Genomic DNA, 19,791 nt, shown 5'->3' with positions numbered 1-19,791 from the left:
TTTTCTTAGCTAGTGAGAAAAAGGAGAAGGTTGGAGTAAGACCGGTTTTTCTTAATCAAAATCCTTGACAAGGTTGGAGTAAGGCCGGTTTTTCTTAATCAAAATCCTTTATAACTCAAAATGTTAAATTTTCATCAGTTTTCCTTAGGACAGGGTAAAAATTTAGCTGGGATTTTGAATTTCAACTGGTGACAAATACACTAAAGGCCGGTTTGAAGCAAAAGTTCGAGTCTAGCTTCTGTGGTATAATTGGGCGCGGACATTGGGGCCAATCTGAATCACTCTCGAGTCCTAAGTGTGAACCTATAAAACTGGTAGGAACACACATGGGTGAGAAAATTATATGGGCAGTCAGATCAGTACAGGGCCTGTATGCAGGAGCTTCCATAGACGTCACATGAAGCGACACAGAGAGCAGCAGGTGGAATGCCTGTGTCAAGACAGGCAATCCACTTTCTTCTACAGAAATGCTCCCAAACGAAGGATCTGGAAGGTGGGAGGCATGCTCACTCTCTCATGGTTACCTGTGGCCTGGAGTCCGTGGGCATCCTATGTGACCACCTCATCCGGCTTTTCTCTTTTCGTGGCAGCCTGCTTGAAGTCAACCTAGTCTTCAGCAAGATTGCCACACCAAGTCTCCACACCTGGCATGCCATCATCTCAGCACATTCATTGCTTGGAGAGAGCAAAGAAGCAGTCTCACTGTATCACAGAATGCAACATGAGGGTTTTGAGCCAGACAAATTCATCTACTCATGTGTACTGAAAACATGTGGCAGCATTGGGTCCCTCACAAAGGGCAGGCTAGTACATGGTGAGATTATCAGAACTGGAATGGAAAGTGAGAAGGTAGTCCAAACTACCCTCATTGACATGTATGCCAAATCTGGGAGCTTGAAGGATGCATATGATGTGTTTGATGGGCTTCCCAATCAGGATGCCGTGTTGTGGGGCGTGATGATCGCAGGATACACGCAACATGGGCTTGGTGATTCTGCAATTGAACTTTTCAGCCGAATGCTGAAGGAGGGCTTGAATCCAGACAAAGTTACGTTTTTGTGCATCTTGAAAGCTTGTGCCAGCACTGGAGCCAGAGGGCAGGGTTGCCAGGTGCATGATCTCATCATCATAGCTGGTTTCGAATGTGATGTGATGGTTGTAAACACACTTATTGACATGTACGCCAAATGTGGTAGCTTGGAGGATGCTTGCAAAGTCTTTGATGACCTACCAAACCGTGACATAGTGTCATGGGGTGCAATGATCACAGGCTATGCCCAACATGGGAGTGGCCTTCAGTCTCTACAACTTTTTGAGAGGATGAACAAGGAAGGGTTACGGCCAGACAAAGTGACATTTGCGTGTGCTGTAAAAGCATGTGGTAAGACAGGAGCCATAGGTGATGGCAGGCATATCTATGATATGATCATTGGAAGTGGGTTAGAGTCAAATGTTATCGTTAGTAACAGCCTTGTTGACATGTTTGCTAAATGTGGGTGCCTAGATGAAGCACAAAAAGTGTTTGAACGATTGCAAATGCGTAATGTGGTATCTTGGAATGCAATAATTGCTGGATATGTCCAGCATGGAAATGGACTTCTTGCTATGAAACTTTTTGAAGAAATGCAACAGGAGGGCATATCACCAGACAAAGTAACATATGTCTGCATCTTAAGAGCATGTAGTTGTGTAGAAGCACTAGGGCAGGAATTCTTGATATATGACAAGTTCATTCGGAGTGGGCTTCAATTCGATACAATCCTAGGGAACACCCTTATTGATGTCTATGCAAAATGTGGGAGGCTAGATGACGCGTTCAAGGTGTTTAAGTATATGCCATCCCGAGATGCTGTTACATGGAGTGCAATGGTTGCAGGGTGTGCCCAGCATGGACATGGGCATCGAGCTTTTGAGCTTTTCGAACAAATGAAACATGAGGGTATAAAACCCGACCAGCCTGTATTTCTTTGTGTTCTGAAAGCGTGCAGCAGCAACTATTGTTTACAGCAAGGTAGACTGGTTCATCAACTGGTGATTGATAGAGGTTTTGACATGGATATTGTCATAGGGAATGCCCTTGTGGACATGTATGCAAAATGTGGGAGCCTAAATGAGGCTCACTTGGTGTTTGAGAGGTTACCGGTCCGAGACATGGTGTCATGGGGTGCAATCATTGCAGGATATTGCCAGCATGGCCTTGGTTTCCCGGCTCTTGAACTTTTTGATACGATGCAAAAAGAGGGCATGAAGGCAGACAAGATCACTATGACAAGCATTGTGAAAGCATGTGCAATCACAGGAAACCTCCACCAGGGCATGGCAGTACATGATCAAATGGTTAGAAGTGGGCTGGGTTCAGACTTGGTTGTTGGGAATGCTCTAATTGATTTGTATGCGAAGTGTGCTAGTCTTGATCAGGCATGCAAAGTGTTTGAGAGTCTGCCGAATCGGGACACAGTGACATGGGGGGCTATGGTTACAGGGTATGTTCAACATGGGCAGAATACTCATGCTCTCGAGCTTTTCGAGAAAATGCAAAAGGTAGGCATGCTAGCAGATGAAATCACCTTCTCTTGCATTTTGAAAGCATGCAGTGGTTTAGGAACAGTAGAGCAGGGCAAGCTAGTTCATGACCTTATCATCAGAAGTGGATATACATCAGATGTTCTCGTTGGGAATACACTTGTTGATATGTATTCCAAGTTTGGATTTCTAGAAGAGGCCCGCAAACTGTTTGATAGAATCTCCCATCGAGATGTGGTCTCATGGAATGCCATGATAGTAGGTTATGTTCAGCATGGCCATGGCTTTGCTGCTATTGAGCTTTTTGACAGAATGCAAGAAGAAGGAAGAAGGCCAGACAACATCACTTACACATGTACCTTGAAAGCATGTGGCAGTGTAGGAGCGATAAAACATGGGAGATTGATACATGACCAGGTCATCAGAAGTGCAACAAATACAGACCTTAGTATCGGCAACACCCTTGTGGACATGTATGCCAACTGTGGAAGCCTAGATGAGGCATGCAGATCATTTGATAGGTTATCAAGTCGAAATGTTGTGTCATGGAATGCAATGATTGCAGGATATGCACAGCTTGGCAGCTATAAGCTGGCCAGCCAGTGTCTTCAGGGTATGCAAAGAGACGGCCTGAAACCAGATGGTTGGAGTTACACAAGTATTCTCGCAGCCTGCAGTCATGAAGGCCTGGTAGAGGAAGGGCATTCTTACTTCAAATCTATGAGGGAAGATCATGACGTAACACCAAGTATCGAACATTTCAATTGCATGATTGAGCTGCTTGGGAGTGCAGGGCGACTACACGAGGCGGAGAAACTGCTTCAAAGCATGCCAATCGTGCCGGATATTACCGGCTGGATGACATTGCTTGGTGCATGCAGAACATATGGCAATGCTGGGCTGGGAAGGCTATGCTTTGATCAAGCTCACTGCTTAGATCCTAACCATGCTGCCGGTTATGTACTCATGTCAAACATTTGCACTGATGCATGCAAGTGGAAGGATGTGGATGACTTGCTAGGACTGAGAAAAGATGCTAGTGCATGGAAGAAGCCGGGGTTGGCTTGGATAGAGCTTCACAGTAAGGTGCATGAGTTTGTTGTGGCAGAAAAATCTCACCCTCAAAGCAATAATATATACTTCAAACTGAGCAGTTTAGGAAAGGATATGAAAAAGGAAGGGTTTGTGCCACAGGTGGACATAGTACTCGAACCAGTTGAAGGACAAGACAACGGATATGCATTGTGGGGGGTTTTTTGAAACCTAGAATGGCTTTTGGCAAGTGTCGTGTGAAAAATCCCTTGTGCATACAGGTGTGGATTGAGAAGAATTCAATAATGTGAGATAATTTACAAGGTATTATATCCATAGCTAGAGTCTTATGTGAGTTGACACAGAAATAGAAACTGATGTGATCTGGTCATACTTGGGATTCAAATATCCCACTTGCTTACACCCTTGAATAGGTGCATTTTAGCATCTTTAGGGCCTTACATTTGGGTACGATTGCAAAGTGGAGCCACCCCCACTATGTGATCCCCTACCAAGGTAAACCTTGACCACAGGCAAACCTTAACCACGATCATGGGGATTGAGCATACGAGCAGAAGGCATAAAGAAGATGTGCACAAGCAAGATTATGCATCAGGGAACTCTTGGGGGTTCACCAACCATGTCACATGTTTTCACAGGGTGTTTGTAAACCCCTTTGCAGGTGAATTTTGGCTCTATTAAATAAACCCTTTTTTCTTTACAAATTTACAACCTTTTTCCAAAGTCACATAAAATACCCCTTATGTAAATATATCAAAGTAAATTGTGTATAAGCTCTTATGTTGACTTTGAAAAAAATATTTGTAGCACTTGGCAACAAATTCACCTTCAAAGTAAAGAAAGATATGAGGGTTTGATCACTTGAAGATTCATGAATCGTGTGTTTCTTGCTCATGACGATGTTAATGCTAGTGTGACATGTAATGTAGTATGCAACATCAAAGATACAGGATCAGATTCTAGCCATTCTATCCATGCTCCATGCACGTGGAATTGTGTGAGCATGGTTTGACTACACAATCATTCTTGATCATGTTGAAGAAGAATGTAGCAAGTCTTGCCTTGAACGTATTTGAGAAATGGTAAGTAGTAGGTATTTAGTTTGATGGATTTACATTAGCTTCGGCTTGGAGTTGGACTTGTGTTGTTTTATTGGGTGCTTAGTTAATTCACTCCATGACCCATCACGCACTCAGGAATAAGGACAACAAATTTTTGTTCCATTGTTTTTTAAGAGATCCTTCCTTTTGAGGGATGACTATTAAGAGTGGAGATGAAGGTAGCAATGGACACAGACATACAATGAGAGAGAAAGAGAGAGAGAGAAGCATAGTGCTTAAGTAGATTGATGAAAATGAGTGAAGCACAAGTGAAGGGTCACTTACACACTCACTCATAAGAGTGTGTACACACACTTGGGAGAAAAAAACATCCTAAGGAGGGAAAGTGTCTCGATCCATATAAATGACTATAAATCTCCCCTTAGTAATGATGTGAACATGTAAATGGATTTCTTTTGCAGTCTCTTCCCAAATGCTGTGGCACTAAAATCAGCCCTACTACCATCTTTTTTCTGCACCACACCTTTCAATATATGTATTTGTCCTCATATATCTCGGTCAACATCATTGCTTCTTGGAGGTTAGTAGGCCTTTGGACACTTACATCTGTTCCAATGTTTGCTTTGAAACCTTTCATGTACTTTATCATTTTGAACCTTTCAATGAATCTATCCATCAAGGACCTTTGGATGTAGTTCTTAATTTTGTCGAACCCTTGTTCCAAGTCGTCCCATTCACTTATTAGTCTTTATGCAACTCGAAAGTGAAAGTGTCTTACATCTCATCCTTCAATGTTTTCCATGTGGTGACTTCATAGCCTTGATCATGTTGTTGAGAAATGCAATGTGTTAGGGTGCAACATGAGTGCAGTAAGGGGAGGAGCATGCACATTAGAAAACGAATAAACTAAGGGTACATTGTCAAAGGTTGATCTATATGGTCATTTGTAACAAGTGAAGTCAAAGGTCAAAAGATAGCACATAGAAAGTGCAAGGAGACACATGTAGTGTGAGCATTTATGGCACATGGACAGTACAAGGGTGCACACATATTGTGAATTGGGAGCTCCATGAGACCTATAAAAGGATGTACTTGGATCAACTCTAATGCAATGAGATTATGTGGTTTAGTGCTTAATTATTTGACATTATCTTGCTACTATCAGCTTAATCACATTTGGTACTATCTCAAACATATGCTTAATCATGATTCTCATATGTTTTGATCCACCATGAGCTCAACCATACTTGATTTCTCAACATGGTATCAGAGCCATTCATCCCTCCAAAACCTTCCATTCCTTACCTACATTGCTTCTATTTCATTAAGCTCATCTTGATTAAGTACTAATTACCTTCATTAAGGTCTTAATCTCATATATCATCTTTCCCCTTTGTGGCTCAACTTCAAGTCTTTGATTCTCCCCAAACTCTTCTCCATTTGCCACCAAATTTTAGGGGCATCTTTCGCTCATCTAGGTGCATTGATCCATCAAAGGAATTTGTCAAAGTCACTGCCCACCCAATATACGAATTTTGGGCTTTTCTACAATCTGGTCTTTTGTGCCATTTGTCGTTTGTGCACCAAATTGGGCCAATCTCTTTTGTGAGCATCTTGCCCATTCCTTAAGAATCTCACAGCTCAAAGCTCATCGAATTTCGTCAATTGTACGCGTCACAATAGGCTGAAGGCTAGTCATGGATTTGTAGGCTTTTATCACTATTTTTGGTACCAATTGAGGTGTTATTCTTCATTTTCCTATTCCCCTCATCAAGGCCATCCAATATATACAAAAATACCCATCAAGAAGTGCTCCTACAAGCTCAATTGAAGGCTCCAAGCTCATAGCTTGTTAACCACAGTTTTTTATATAAATATAGGGTTAATTGAAGGTAGATTGGAAAATCAAAACTAAGTTTTGCATCAAGAAGTGGTCACTTGCATTCAAATTTCCGTTTTATTGAGATTAGACACTAACCTTGAGTAGTACTCAAGTGTTAAGACCTTCTCAATCCTAAAATAACTACTTCATTTATGCTTGAAAAGTTTAAAGGGGAGTCCTTCCACACATGGCAAGTTAAAACCAAATTTATGTTAATGAAGGATGGGCTATGAGGCATTGTAAATGGAAGGGAAAAATGCCCAGAGGATAAAGGGGATGGAAAGAAAAAATAGTTAAGCCAGAATGAAATAGGATTAGCTATCATTGCATTAGGATTGGGAGACGGATTTATTCATCACATTGCATCACAAGACATATCTAAGGGTTCTTGGAATGAGCTAAAGAAATTGTTTGGGACAAAGCAAAAGAATTCAAAAATAAGCTTGAAAATACAATTCTTTGGCTTGGACATTAAAGATAGTGAATCACTTTCACAACACCTTAACAAAATGAAGAGCAGAACGCAACAATTGGCTGGCATTGGGACACCAGTAAAAGAAGAGGATGCCATAGCCATATTGTTAAAACGCATGACACTTGAGGAGTATGGGCCCTTGGTGGCTACCTTCTTGAAGAACCTCCCAGATCCAACCATTGCAGGAATGGAAGCAACACTTATAGAAGAAGAGAAGCGGATTCGAGGGAAGACAACTCAAGCTACATCAATTCAGGAGAAAGCACTCTTCTCAAGAGGACCGGGACCGAGGACTATAGAGAAGGACCAAGGACAAAGATAACATGTCATCGTTGTAGAAAAATTGGTCACATAGCAAAGTATTGCTGGCATAAAAAGAGAGCCGAAGAAGCCAATGTAATGACAAATAAGAAAGACAATGATGAGGCCTCCTAGGGTGAAGGTAACACCGATAATCTCTTCTAGATGATATGAGGAGCATGGATCCTAACCCTTGGTTGTAACCCCACTCTCTCGGCGTGTAAAGTGTCAAGATAAAGCTAACCTAGATGAACGAATCCAACCATATGAGTACGGAGCGTAGATCAAGTCAATACATGTTAGGTGTTAGACCCTCATCACATTGAGGGGAGGTGTTGAGAAATGCAATGTATAAGGGTGTAACATGAGTAGAGAAAGGGGAGGAGCATGCACATTAAAAAAGAAATAGACTAAGGGTACATTGGCAAAGGTTGGTTTGTATAGTCATTTGTAAAAGGTAAAGTCAAAGGTCAAAAAGGTAGCACATGGAAAATGCAAGGAAGCACATGTAGTGTGAGCATTTATGGACACATGGATGGCACAACTTACAAGGGTGCACACATCTTGTGACTTGGGAGCTCCATGAGAGCTATAAAAGGATGTACTTGAATCAACTCTAATGCAATGAGATTATGTGGGTTTGTGTTTAATTACTTATCATTATCTTGCTATTAGTTTAATCACATTTGGTATTAGTTTAATCACATTTAGTATTAGCTTAATCATATGCTTAATCATGATTCTTATATGTTTTGAGTTGGGAGCTCCATGAGAGCTATAAAAGGATGTACTTGAATTAACTCTAATGCAATGAGATTATGTGGGTTTGTGCTTAATTACTTATCATTATCTTGTTATTATCTTAATCACATTTGGTATTATCTCAATCATATGCTTAATCATGATTCTTATACGTTTTGATCTACCATGAGCTCCCATGAGCTCAACCATACTTGATTTCTCAACATGGTATCACAGCCATTCGGCCTTCCATTGCTTACCCACATTACTTCTATTTGATTAAGTTCAACTTAAGCATTAATTACCTTTATTAAGACTTTAATCTCATATATCCTCATCTTTCCCCTTTGTGGCTCAACTTCAAGTCTTTGATTCTCCCCAAACTCTTCACCATTTGCCACCAAATTATAGGGGCATCTGCCCCTCATCTAGGCACATTGATCCACTAGAGGAATTTGTCAAACACTAGAGGAATTTGTCAAAGTCGCTATCGACCGTATGAATTTTGTGCTTTTTTATAGTTTGGTCTTTTGTGCCATTTATAAAAAATTTGGTTGAGTTGACGTAGACTCATGTTCTAATGGAGTGGAAAAATCTCAAGGCTTGATGTTTTTGTATTAAAAAAATATCAAAGATTTAAAATGGACCACATTTGAAGCCTCAACAAAAGAATGGGTTTAAAATTTTTATTTGAGGCAAAAGGTTCACACATGACTCTCAACCAATGTGCGAAAGACTAAAAGCGCCTATGGCATGAGTGGGGTGCTGTCACGGGTTCGAAGGTCAGTGCCTAGGTATTTCGCTTGCAAGGTCGTTGTGCTTCAAATACCTTCACATTTCACAAAATTATGGGGATTTCGGCATTTTGAAAGCCTACGCCGCCGGTTTACAGGTCAGCCTCCATGATTCAGGTCAATTTTGAACGTTATCGTCTTCTTCCATCGCTTTCTGTTTTTGCAAACTGCTCTGCTTAACCCCCCTGCTGTGTTGTGTAGCCCAAATCTGCTTCTTAGGTATTTTCCTATCCATGGCTTGGTTGTGTTCTCTTTTGCATGAGCAACCTCAAGAACACCATGGCCTGACTCCATGTTTTTGCTGATTTTCTATTTTGTGCATCAACGATTATCTAGGGCTCAAATTAAATAACTGGAAGCACAAAGATGCCATTATCAATGTTGAGGATATTCTTTTTTCATTTTTTACCTTCTGGTGTTATGGATAACTTGCCTGAAATCCTGGTTAATATATTTCAGAAAATTTTATTGCTTTGTGTCGAGCTCCCCACTCAAAACTATACACACAATTCGACCATCAGCTCTGGAAGTTATGGCCTATGTAAACACAGGCTAGCCTATGTATGTACTCATGCATACATATTGTGTATATATGCATGCATGCCGTATGTATGTATAAAGCATGTGGGCATTATAGTAAACTGTCTACCCTAACTGTCATGCATATTCAAATGGGTAAAAATCATGTGCTAACTCCAAGACCTATTAGTGTTGCTGCATTAGCAGGGAGTCCATATGGTGAGATGGGGGTAAAGGCTATGCATATGCATGCATTTCTCTTTCATTTTTCTGAACACTCCATGTAGTTATTATATAATTTTAATGCTTATTCTATTACATTTTTGTGCCATGAATTAATTTACAAGAAACATGTCTTTCTTGAACACTTTCTCATTCTCCAATGTGTCGTCTCGTAGATTTACTATAAGACCGCCTCCCACACCCACCAACAACACCATTTTCCCTATGAGCTTTACATCAGACTCTCCTCCCCTTCAAGGAGCGTCAATCCAAGGTAGATATAGTCATCCTGACACGGTTGCTTCAATACCCTCTCTTCCGGCTTCCCCTGTCCGGCTCCAAAATAGCCTTAACCTCAATTGTGAATCTGAGTATGATGATGTTGTTCAAGATTCACAACTTTCTTTCGTCAATGGATATTTTTCAAGGTCCTCGGACAGTCGTATCCCCAACCTTAAGCCATCAACCAATTTTCCTAAATTCAGCTCACAAACCGAGCCTCACCCCGTTTGTCGAAGGTTAGCATCAAACTCCCATAGTAGGTACAAAGATGAAGGCAAACCCTATTGATAACTAGCCCAAAACAACATCTGGCCACTTCCATTGGGATACCTGGAACACACTCATCTTGATAGATGTTAAGCAGCTACAAGATGATAAGATCCACCATGCTCAAGGTGGTGGGAAATCAAAAACCATGCAAGACCAATGGAGTGAGATTGTGTCATTTGTGTGGAGCGTGGTCTATTTGTGGAATGGAAGACTGCATATGAAAAATTCAAGGAGCATATGAACGAGGGTAAATTCAGCCATTGTCACTTTGACGATCAAGTCTTTTGACATGATGGGTGTGCAACTCAGGAAACATCACCTTTCCAGGAAATTCAACACATACCAATTTATCATAGTGTGCAATCTCAACCAGTTTACTTTCAGTTTCTAATATCAATAATATATGTGCATGTGGCAAGTCTCTTTTTTGAAATTCAATTAAAAAGACAAATCCCAACACCTTTCCAAATATTGCTTTTTTCACCAATAAGTGCATCATGTTCTTATGTTTCTGCTCATAATTAGTCATTGTAATATACATGGACCATGTGGGGAACTAAATATGCGCTCTCCTTGCATGGTTAACGGGAGGTGCAAACATCGGCACCCTCGAAATTTTTTTGAGACTACTAGCGTTGATGACAATGGATATCCAACTTACATGCGGAGAGACGATTGTAGTTTCATATAGGTAAAGGATCATAGGGTGGATAGTCGATGGGTTGTTCCATATAATCCTTTTCTGTCTATGATGTACAAAGTCCACATTAACATAGAAGTATGATCTAACATTACAGTCGTAAAGTGTTTGTATAAGTATGTATACAAATGACATGATAGAGCTACTATAGAGTTGCAAGACACACACGGGGTTATTGATGAGGTTAGTTAATATTTAGATGCACGATACGTGTTTGCATCATAGGCACGTTGGCACATATACCAATATGATTTGTATAATGAAAAGCCTAATATACAAAGGTTGTATATCGATCTCCCAATGCACAATAATGTGATATTCAATGATCAGGATGATTTGTGGATGTGATTAGTTGTAATGAAAACCAAAGAACATCTTTAATCGAATGGTTCAAAGCTAATCAATTGTATACAGATGCAAGTATCCTGCTATATGTTGATTGTCCTTGCAAGTAGGTATGTAATTCAGCTCATCGCTCATGGACTAAAAAGAAAAGGAGAAATATGATCGAATGTATGTATAATGTTGGTCCAAGTGCAGGTGAGCAATATTACTTACGCATGCTACTTACAGTGTGCAAAGGTTGTAAACATTTTGAGGATTTATGAATAGTGAATGGACATTTGTATCCCTGTTTTAAGGCTGCATGTGAAGCCAAAGGAATGTTAGAGAGTGATGAGGAGTGATATATGTGTCTCCAAGAAGCTGCATTTCAGAAAACAGGATTCTAGCTACGTCAATTGTTTGTCATTATAATGGTTTTTTGTGAGCCTATATCCCCTGGACACCTTTGGAATAAATTCTCCACCGATATTTCAGATGATTTTTTCCATTTCTTGTAGTAGAGAGAGTGTGCAGCTGTTGGTGTTTGTCATTCTATAGCAAAGAATCAAGCTCTGTTACAAATGCAAGAACTCTTACAACAGTATGGAAAGTGGCTGCATGATTTTGAAGGGTTGCCTGTTCCTAATAGATCAAGTGTTGCTAGTCAATGTCAACAATGGTTTGATGATGGAAGAGATGATGTTTGATTTTGTTCAACAGGTTGATTTGTCCGTTTCCATGGAAAGGAGTCTAAATAGTTATCAATCAAGAGCATTTGATACTATCCTTGAGGCTGTTTCTTTGAACCAGGGTGGTGTTTTTTCCCTTGATGGACCAGGTGGATCAGGCAAAATCTATCTTTATAATGCCTTGCTGTCATCACGATTACGTGGAGAGAATCAAGTTGCATTGGCATGTGCATCGTCTGGAATAGCTTCATTGTTACTTTCAAATGGTCGTACAACGCACTCACGTTTTAAAATTCCATTGGTGCTCAATGCTTCTAGCACATGTGGTATCAAAGCTAACAGCCCATTAGCGGAGGTGTTGAAGCTTGAAAGGTTAATCATTTGGGATGAGGCTCCAATGATGCATCGGTACGCATATGAAGTACTAGGCAAGACATTAAAAGACATTATGCAGAGTGATTTGGTAGGAAAGTCATGCTCTTTGGTGGTGACTTCATGCAAATCTTATCGGTTGTGCCAAAGGGATCACGTGAGGAGAGTGTTGATGCAACGTTATGTCAGTCACATATTTGGAGATATGTGAATGTTTTAAAGCTCACTCAAAACATGCGGGTTAGACAGCGTGCTTATGATTGTACAGAATAAGAATTTGTCAAATTGACATTATGAATTGGAGATAGTTCTATAGGCCATCTAAACAATGAAGGCAGAGTGGTATTACCACCACGAATGTTGATCCATGGGAACTCCATTTTGAGTTTGGTAGAATGGGTATACAAAGATCTTCAGAGAGTGGAGGATTATGTATGCTTCTGTAAAGACCGTGCTATACGTACAGCACGAAATCTAGAGGTTGATGAGGCTAATGAACTAGCCTTAAGTGCATTGCCCGATCTTGAAAGATAATACCTGAGTGCTGATTTGGTTGCTTCTTCCAAGAAATGATGCAATATTGTATCCAATTGAGTACTTGAATAGTTTGAACTTGGGTGGTGGTTACCCTCTTCATCGATTTGATTCTAAAGATTAATTCTTCTATCATGCTGCTCCGCAATTTGGATCCTCGGCGGGGACTTTGTAATGGTATCATATGTAAGCAATTTCACTCAAAGGTGGTAGAAGCAGAAATCATTACAAGTACAAACATTGGAGACAGAGTCTTTATTTCCAGGATAACATTCATACCTACTACGCTGCAATTGCCTTTTGACATGAGAAGGAGAATTTTCTGGAAGGTTAGCTTTTGGTATGTCAATAAATAAGTCCTAAGGACAAACATTGAGTGTATTGGGACTTTAGATAAACATTGAGTGTATTGGGACTTTATCTGGCCACACAAGTATTCACACATGGACAGTTGTACGTTGCTATGTCACGTGTTATATCATTTGATGCAGTGAAAGTGTGTAATGCATTATATGGAACAGGAAAGTTGTATAGAAGGTTCAACCGAAGCCTTCACAACTAATGTTGTCTACAAGGAGGTTTTCCAAATAGCATGAATCAGAATGTAAATTTAATCTATGTCCAAAAGGTAGAGAACAAGCTATTGATACAGCAGCTTACAAACGCTAGATGGTAATGCCAAGATATTGAAGGTAATTATTTTTGAGATTGCTATAATTTAGGTATTATTGTTTTCCATAATCTATGTAATATTCATGGCTGAATTGTAGACCCTCCATTTTGGGAAGGACAAGCAACAATATCTCTAATTATCGAACTGTGTAAAAAAAACACACATCCGCATGTACCATCCCTTGTGCAATAAGAAGTTAAAAACCATTTTCTTTAAACCATCTCATAGTACATTACAGTATATATCATTACACAATCCCACTACATGCATTTACAACAATGAAATATATTCAAAAATAAATCATGAGATGATAATTAAAAGACAACATATGTCATCAATTTAGAACGATACAGTGATGGATTGGTTAGGGTTCGATCTCATCTTCAATAAGATCCATCCTTGCCAAACGATCAACATCAATATCCATTTGATCAATTTGTAAGGCTGCGATTAAATTTATTCCACTATCAATATTCTGTCCATTAATAATGGTATCGATGCCCTGATCAGCCTCATCAACATCACCATCATCCTCAATGGTAGGGTCATCCTCATGATCATGAGAAATGGCACGCTCATCCTCATTATCATGATCATCTCTTATTTCTTGATCATCGATCACAACATCTTCATTGGCATGTTCGGCATCATCTTCATTGCGGCTTGCTACATCCTCCATATGCTCTATATCAGTGAATGTATTATACATCACTTTGGAACGTGGTGCAATAGGGATGACGTACCACCATTTAATGTCATGCACCATTGGCAGATAGATAACTTGCTCAAATACACATACTATAGTAATTAATTAGCATATCAAAAGTCAAGGGATACGCGAGCTTAGATATATATGTACATGAAACACATTAGTAAAAAAATGCATACCTGCTCACATTGTTGTGGCAATACGAGCCTATCTTTCTTTGTTTGCCAAAACTTTGCAGAGTCAATAGTTACATAGTCACTTGCATGGCGTTTTATCGTTGCATTAGGTCCTTTTTCCACCATGTTCATTTGCCATTTAACATCCAAAACATACACAAAGAAGCGATGAAAGTCAAGCCTAAATATGTCTTGGATTGTGCCACAATAATCATCCATTTTTTCATTAGCTCCCTCAAAGCTACTAATGACACCACAATCTTGTGTATTCCTCTTTTCATCAATTCTTTGTGTTCGATAATGCTTGCCTTCACACCATATAGCATTGAACATATTGCACTGGACCAAAATATTTAGGATGATCTGACAGGAGAAATCGATGATGATTATCGAATATGGTCTTACACAAACCGTCAGCATACTCATGTACTAACGAAGGGCCACAAACAGGACATGCATGTTTACCCGATGTTTTCAAACCTGTTAAAATATAAATAAAAGTTAGAATAATAAAGTCAATAGTTATAATTAATATAGCCAATAGTGTTAGAGTAGGGAGGTAATTAGAATTCTTACCAGAACAATCGCTGTATCCTGGAAAGTCATGCATTGTCCACATCAACACTACTTTTAAGTCGAAGTGTCGAGAGGAGGGAGGCCTACTAATGTCCACCATCGCAACACCTCTCCATAGTTCCTCAACGGTTCGAGATAAACATCCATATGCTTGACTTTATGTTTCCCTGGAATTAGAAGGGATAACATAAGATGTCCCTTCTTGATCGCCATTGATGGTGGAAGGTTGTAATTCACCAACACAACTGGCCACACGCTGTATGCAGTGCTTTTGAAACCAAATGGATTCACTCCATCCATACCTAGGCCAAGTCTCAAGTTTCTGGGCTCTGTTTTAAAGCGAGGCCACTCATCTTCAATATGCTTCCAAGCAAGAGTGTCTGCGGGAATTCTCCACATGCCATCATCCGATCGATGTGAGGAATGCCATGATATGAGCTCTGCTATAGATTTGCACTTGAACATGTGTTTAATGCGAGGAATTATAGGAAAGTGTCGCAAGACTTTACGAGGTACATCAAAACTCTTTACATCTGCTCTATACCTTACTTCACCACAAGTGAGACAATGTCAAGCCTCCTTATGCGTCCCACGAAAGAGAATGCAATCATTGACGCATGCATGTATGCGATCATAATCCAATCCTCCAAGAGATGTCACATAGCGCCTCGCTATGTCTCTTGAGGTGGGTAGTCTATTCCCCTTTGGAAGCATGTTTGATAATAGCCTGCATCCAATATCATCAATTAGCCTAAACCCTAAACCCTAAACCACTAATTCAAATTTGCAAGTTAGAATGCTTACTTCAATAATGCGTCAAAACTTGCATTGCTCCATCCATAAACTATTTGTATATTGAGTAGTTCAAGTAAAGCACGTAAAATAGAGAATGTGCATCCTTTCAAAAACCGGTGTCGATGAAGCCTTGTAAAGATGCTCTTGTTCCATATCATCGTCGTCCATACCTTTGGGATCATCCCTAAAAAAATACCGCACCATATCATCAAACACTTCCTCTTCCACAACTTCGTGGGATGCAGGGCTATTGTCATCCCTTTCCCACTCATCTTTGACAATAGATCCCGAAGCTCCAGCATCATCTCGTCGACGCTTTGCGTACTCTCGCCGCGCGTAGGGCACTATGTTAGGGTGTGGTATTGCATCCTGCTTCAATTAGAGTATATATATTACAACTCCATTAATTTAATTTGGATACCATGAGTCATTTGAATACTATCAATTTACATCTACTCACCTCTAAACCTGTTTGATTCCATTCTCCATACATGGAGATATGATTCAAGGTAATTTGACGCGCTCATACAATGTATCCTTGACATCGATTACACATACACTTGATCCTTTGTCCCAACCACACATCGCAATTACGATGACGCATTGTCTCATCCTCACCAGAACTGCTTGAGGAGGTTGATGACATCCTATGTCCAAAAGAGCAAACACATAATCATAATCAGTTTTTAATGAAAGTACAAAAAGTTTTTATATCTTGTGTTAACCATGTGTAACAGCGCGTCTATATCCTTAAAATCGCGTGTATAAACGCGGCTGTATCTTGTGTTAATTGCGTGTAAAAGCGCGTCTCACTGTTTTAAATCGCGTGTATCAGCGCGTCTACATCCTTAAAATCGCATATATAAACGTGACATCTTTAAAATCGCGTATATAAATGCGGCTGTTTTATTATACCCGCAAAAATACACGCGACCACCTATCTATACCTAAAATAACCCGCCACCTTCTCCAAAAAACCATTTTCAAACTCAGCTTTCCTCTCCTTCGTCACCGCCTCTTCCAACAGAGCACTAAAGCCAAGTGCAAGGAGCAGACATGGGTGCAAGGAGCAGACACGGGTGAAGGAAACAAGCCAAAAAGAAGACTCACTTTTTCAGAGGTGAGTCAGTTTGTCCTTTGTCCTGTCTCTTTCCTTTCATTTGTTTATGCGATTGTCTCTTTTCCTTATGCGATTGTCTCCGTCCTTCTCTGGTCGTGCCTGCTTCAGTACTTTTGTGAACGATTGTGACAGTCTAGGGTTTTTTATAAGAAAGATTTGTCGGTGGTCGGTCGTTTTTGAAAATTTTTTTGCGTAGGTCGCATGTAGGAACGCGTGTATGTCTGTGTGTACCCTGTTTGCACAGACTATTCACGCGCATATACACGCGTTTTTGGACAGGTTTTTACACGCGACTGTGTTTCACCCATGCTTGTGATCCAACTCAAGAGAGAGATGATCCCATCTGCATATGACTTGCCTTCACAAAATCATATGTGCTAGCTTGCATTTGTGCTTTGATAAAATCATGTATATACTTTTATTTTTGCAGATTCTTCATGGATCCAGGTTCTTCATCCGATCCATTTGCGTACGGCACTTAGATGATGGAGATGCTAAATCATTTTGGGCGCCATCTTGGTCCAGTTGAGCTTACAGAGTACATGTATGCCCATGCCCCTCCTGGATTGCCTGGTATCTATACCTCGCCCCCGAGTATCCATGTCACTCCACTGTCGTCTATACCTGCGAGTCCGGCGAGACGGCATGCAGCTTCTCCTCTTCCACGCCCACCGAGGAGACATACCCCGTCCCAGACACTCACGCACATCAAGGCTCACAGCCACCGTCACATCAAGGCTCACAGCCACCATCACGTACTCCCTCACCCACAGCCACAGTCACGTAGACAATCCCTCAGTCGTAACTCCACCCGCAGTACAAAGGAGAGCAAACGCCGCAGTAGGAAGAGTGGGAGTGGAGGATGCAGTGGATGCTTTGGTGAGAGAGGTAGTAGGGTACGCGGTGAGAGAGGAGATAGAGGGAGAAGAGTTAGAGGAGACAGTGAGGATGAGGAGGAGGTGAGAGAGTTGGAGGGAGTGATCTGCTATGATGTGACGGATAGGGGCGGGGTAGTGATGATGGATGCGAGGGGGAAAGAGGTAATGGAGTACATGCGTGGGGTAGACTCAAACTTGTACAGAAATTGTTTTATTAGATTTAAAGATCAAAATAGCCGATTAGTTGGGGAGGTGATAAATGTACATAGTCGGTACCCCAATTCCCCACATACGACATTCTCGGATGTATGGGGAAGGACGCGAATAAGGGAGATCTTAAGTAATAAAAGATCTCACCTTAAGAAACTCGCGTATGATGATGGGCTAAATGTAGCTGCAGGTGGCTATCCTGCCGAGAAACCTGCCCCACTGCGCACAAACGCGAGTGGAAGGAGGCAAAGAAACGAGCAGAGGGTGGCGTGAAGAGCAGGCAGCATGTGGAGGCACGACGGATCCAGATGGAGACCATTGGATCTTTGCATTTCGGATCTGGCAGCGTCGAGTCATGGGAGGTAGAGTTCGTAAGTATCTTGCCATTTTATTTGATTGTTTACTTAATTCATTGATTCTATGATTGTTTTAATCTTACAAATTGTATTGATTATGATACAGCGACGGGTTATTAGGAGGAAGCCCACAGCCCACGATACTGGGTATGCTCACCGACATAGCAGATGTGACACGTGGGCCCTCTTCAGAGCCAAGGGACGTATTAGGGACTCGCAGTTTGAGATGGCCATGAGACCATATGGTCGACAGGTACTTGAAAACTCTAAACGAATGATTTTGGTTTATTGAATTATATATATATATACTTATATACTATATATTACTTGAACAAGCACAAGGTGCTGCTGCACCTGCTGTGATGATCCTACCCACTGATGATCCATCCGTCGTCACTGCTCCTGCGGGACGTGAGCACTACTCATCAGACATGTATAACCGATGTGAGCTCATCTGATCATGGAAGGAGCAGCGGGACATCATCTGGGTCTGAGTAGTACTCAGACTTATAGTATCACATTCCATATTGAGGATGTGGTTGTATATATATTTTTGTAACTGAAGCCATGGGCTACTTCGACATATGGACTCCCTTGTATATATGTGTACACATAAAATTTTGATAGTCGTATTGAATCGTGAATTGATAGTATTGCATTCATGTCTGTCTTGAATCGTGTATTGATAATGTATGCATTCATGTCGTTCTTGAATCGTATAATGACAATGCACTAAATCTTCCTCGTGGGATGGTGCAATGCACCCGAAAAAAAATCCAGAGAGTGCTATTGGGTGTTGGAATGCTGGAACAGCATTCAGGTACCAAATAGCAATCTCTGGATTTTTTCTTTTGCTCTTTGTTCGCGTGTATAGACGCGTCAACTTTGTAAAAATCACGTGTATATACACGGATACTCTGTGAAATGCGCGTGTATAAGCGCAGTTAAACTGACAAAATGCGTGTATACGTCCTCGTATCAGCGCGTCTAAGTGCAGCTAAACTGACAAAATGCGTGTATACGTCCTCGTATCAGCGCGTCTGACTACTTCTACACACGCGCTGATACACGCATGTCTCTGGCCGCGATGATACACATGCTGATATACGGGTCCGTTACTTTTTTTCCACAAGTCATTTTTCGCGGCTAGGAGCGCGGGTATGAGCCCAATCCCGGGTAGTGATTGATAAGGATGAATGCAAGAATACTCTTGCCCGTCAAAGAGTCAAGGACAGGACAAGCCAATAATAATTATAAGAGATGAAAGAAACCTACAAATACCAACCAGATGTAAGCAAACCTGCATTTTATATATTCAACGAAACATAACACTGCAAGTTCGAATAGAGTACCACAGTCAATAATTAGCGTAAGCTTCACTGGCGAATAGCAACAAGCACCTGCAGATAGCAATAAGCCAACAGCATGAAGCATAAAGCAAAATCCATAAAGTACGTTGATAGTAAAATTGTTGGACTTGTGCGTTGACTCTGTGTTGATAGGTGTCGATAGGTGTCTGTTGTTGTTGCTGGCACGCAAATCCGCTTCTATTCAATT

At 40.8% G+C, this 19,791-nt stretch overlaps 1 protein-coding gene across 1 annotated transcript; it reads left to right on the top strand.

The window, feature by feature from the left end:
* Window positions 1–285: 285 nt before the first annotated feature.
* Window positions 286–4,439, top strand: LOC147629217 (pentatricopeptide repeat-containing protein At5g27110-like). Its single transcript, XM_086812477.1, has one exon. It carries the CDS (start codon window positions 427–429, stop codon window positions 3,781–3,783), a length of 3,357 nt encoding a protein of 1,118 aa, XP_086668603.1. The 5' UTR covers window positions 286–426; the 3' UTR covers window positions 3,784–4,439.
* Window positions 4,440–19,791: the final 15,352 nt, after the last annotated feature.

The sequence above is a fragment of the Cibotium barometz genome, chromosome 18 (assembly GCF_041138505.1).
Source record: "Cibotium barometz isolate CiBa-2024 chromosome 18, ASM4113850v1, whole genome shotgun sequence".
NCBI classification, from domain to species: domain Eukaryota; kingdom Viridiplantae; phylum Streptophyta; class Polypodiopsida; order Cyatheales; family Cibotiaceae; genus Cibotium; species Cibotium barometz.
The sequence above is the reverse complement of the archived record's forward strand: the minus strand, read 5'-3'. Positions and strand labels throughout refer to the sequence as shown.

Coding starts and splice junctions, on each gene's coding strand:
- LOC147629217 (XM_086812477.1), top strand. CDS start 427: ATGCCTGTGTCAAGACAGGCAATCCACTTTCTTCTACAGAAATGCTCC.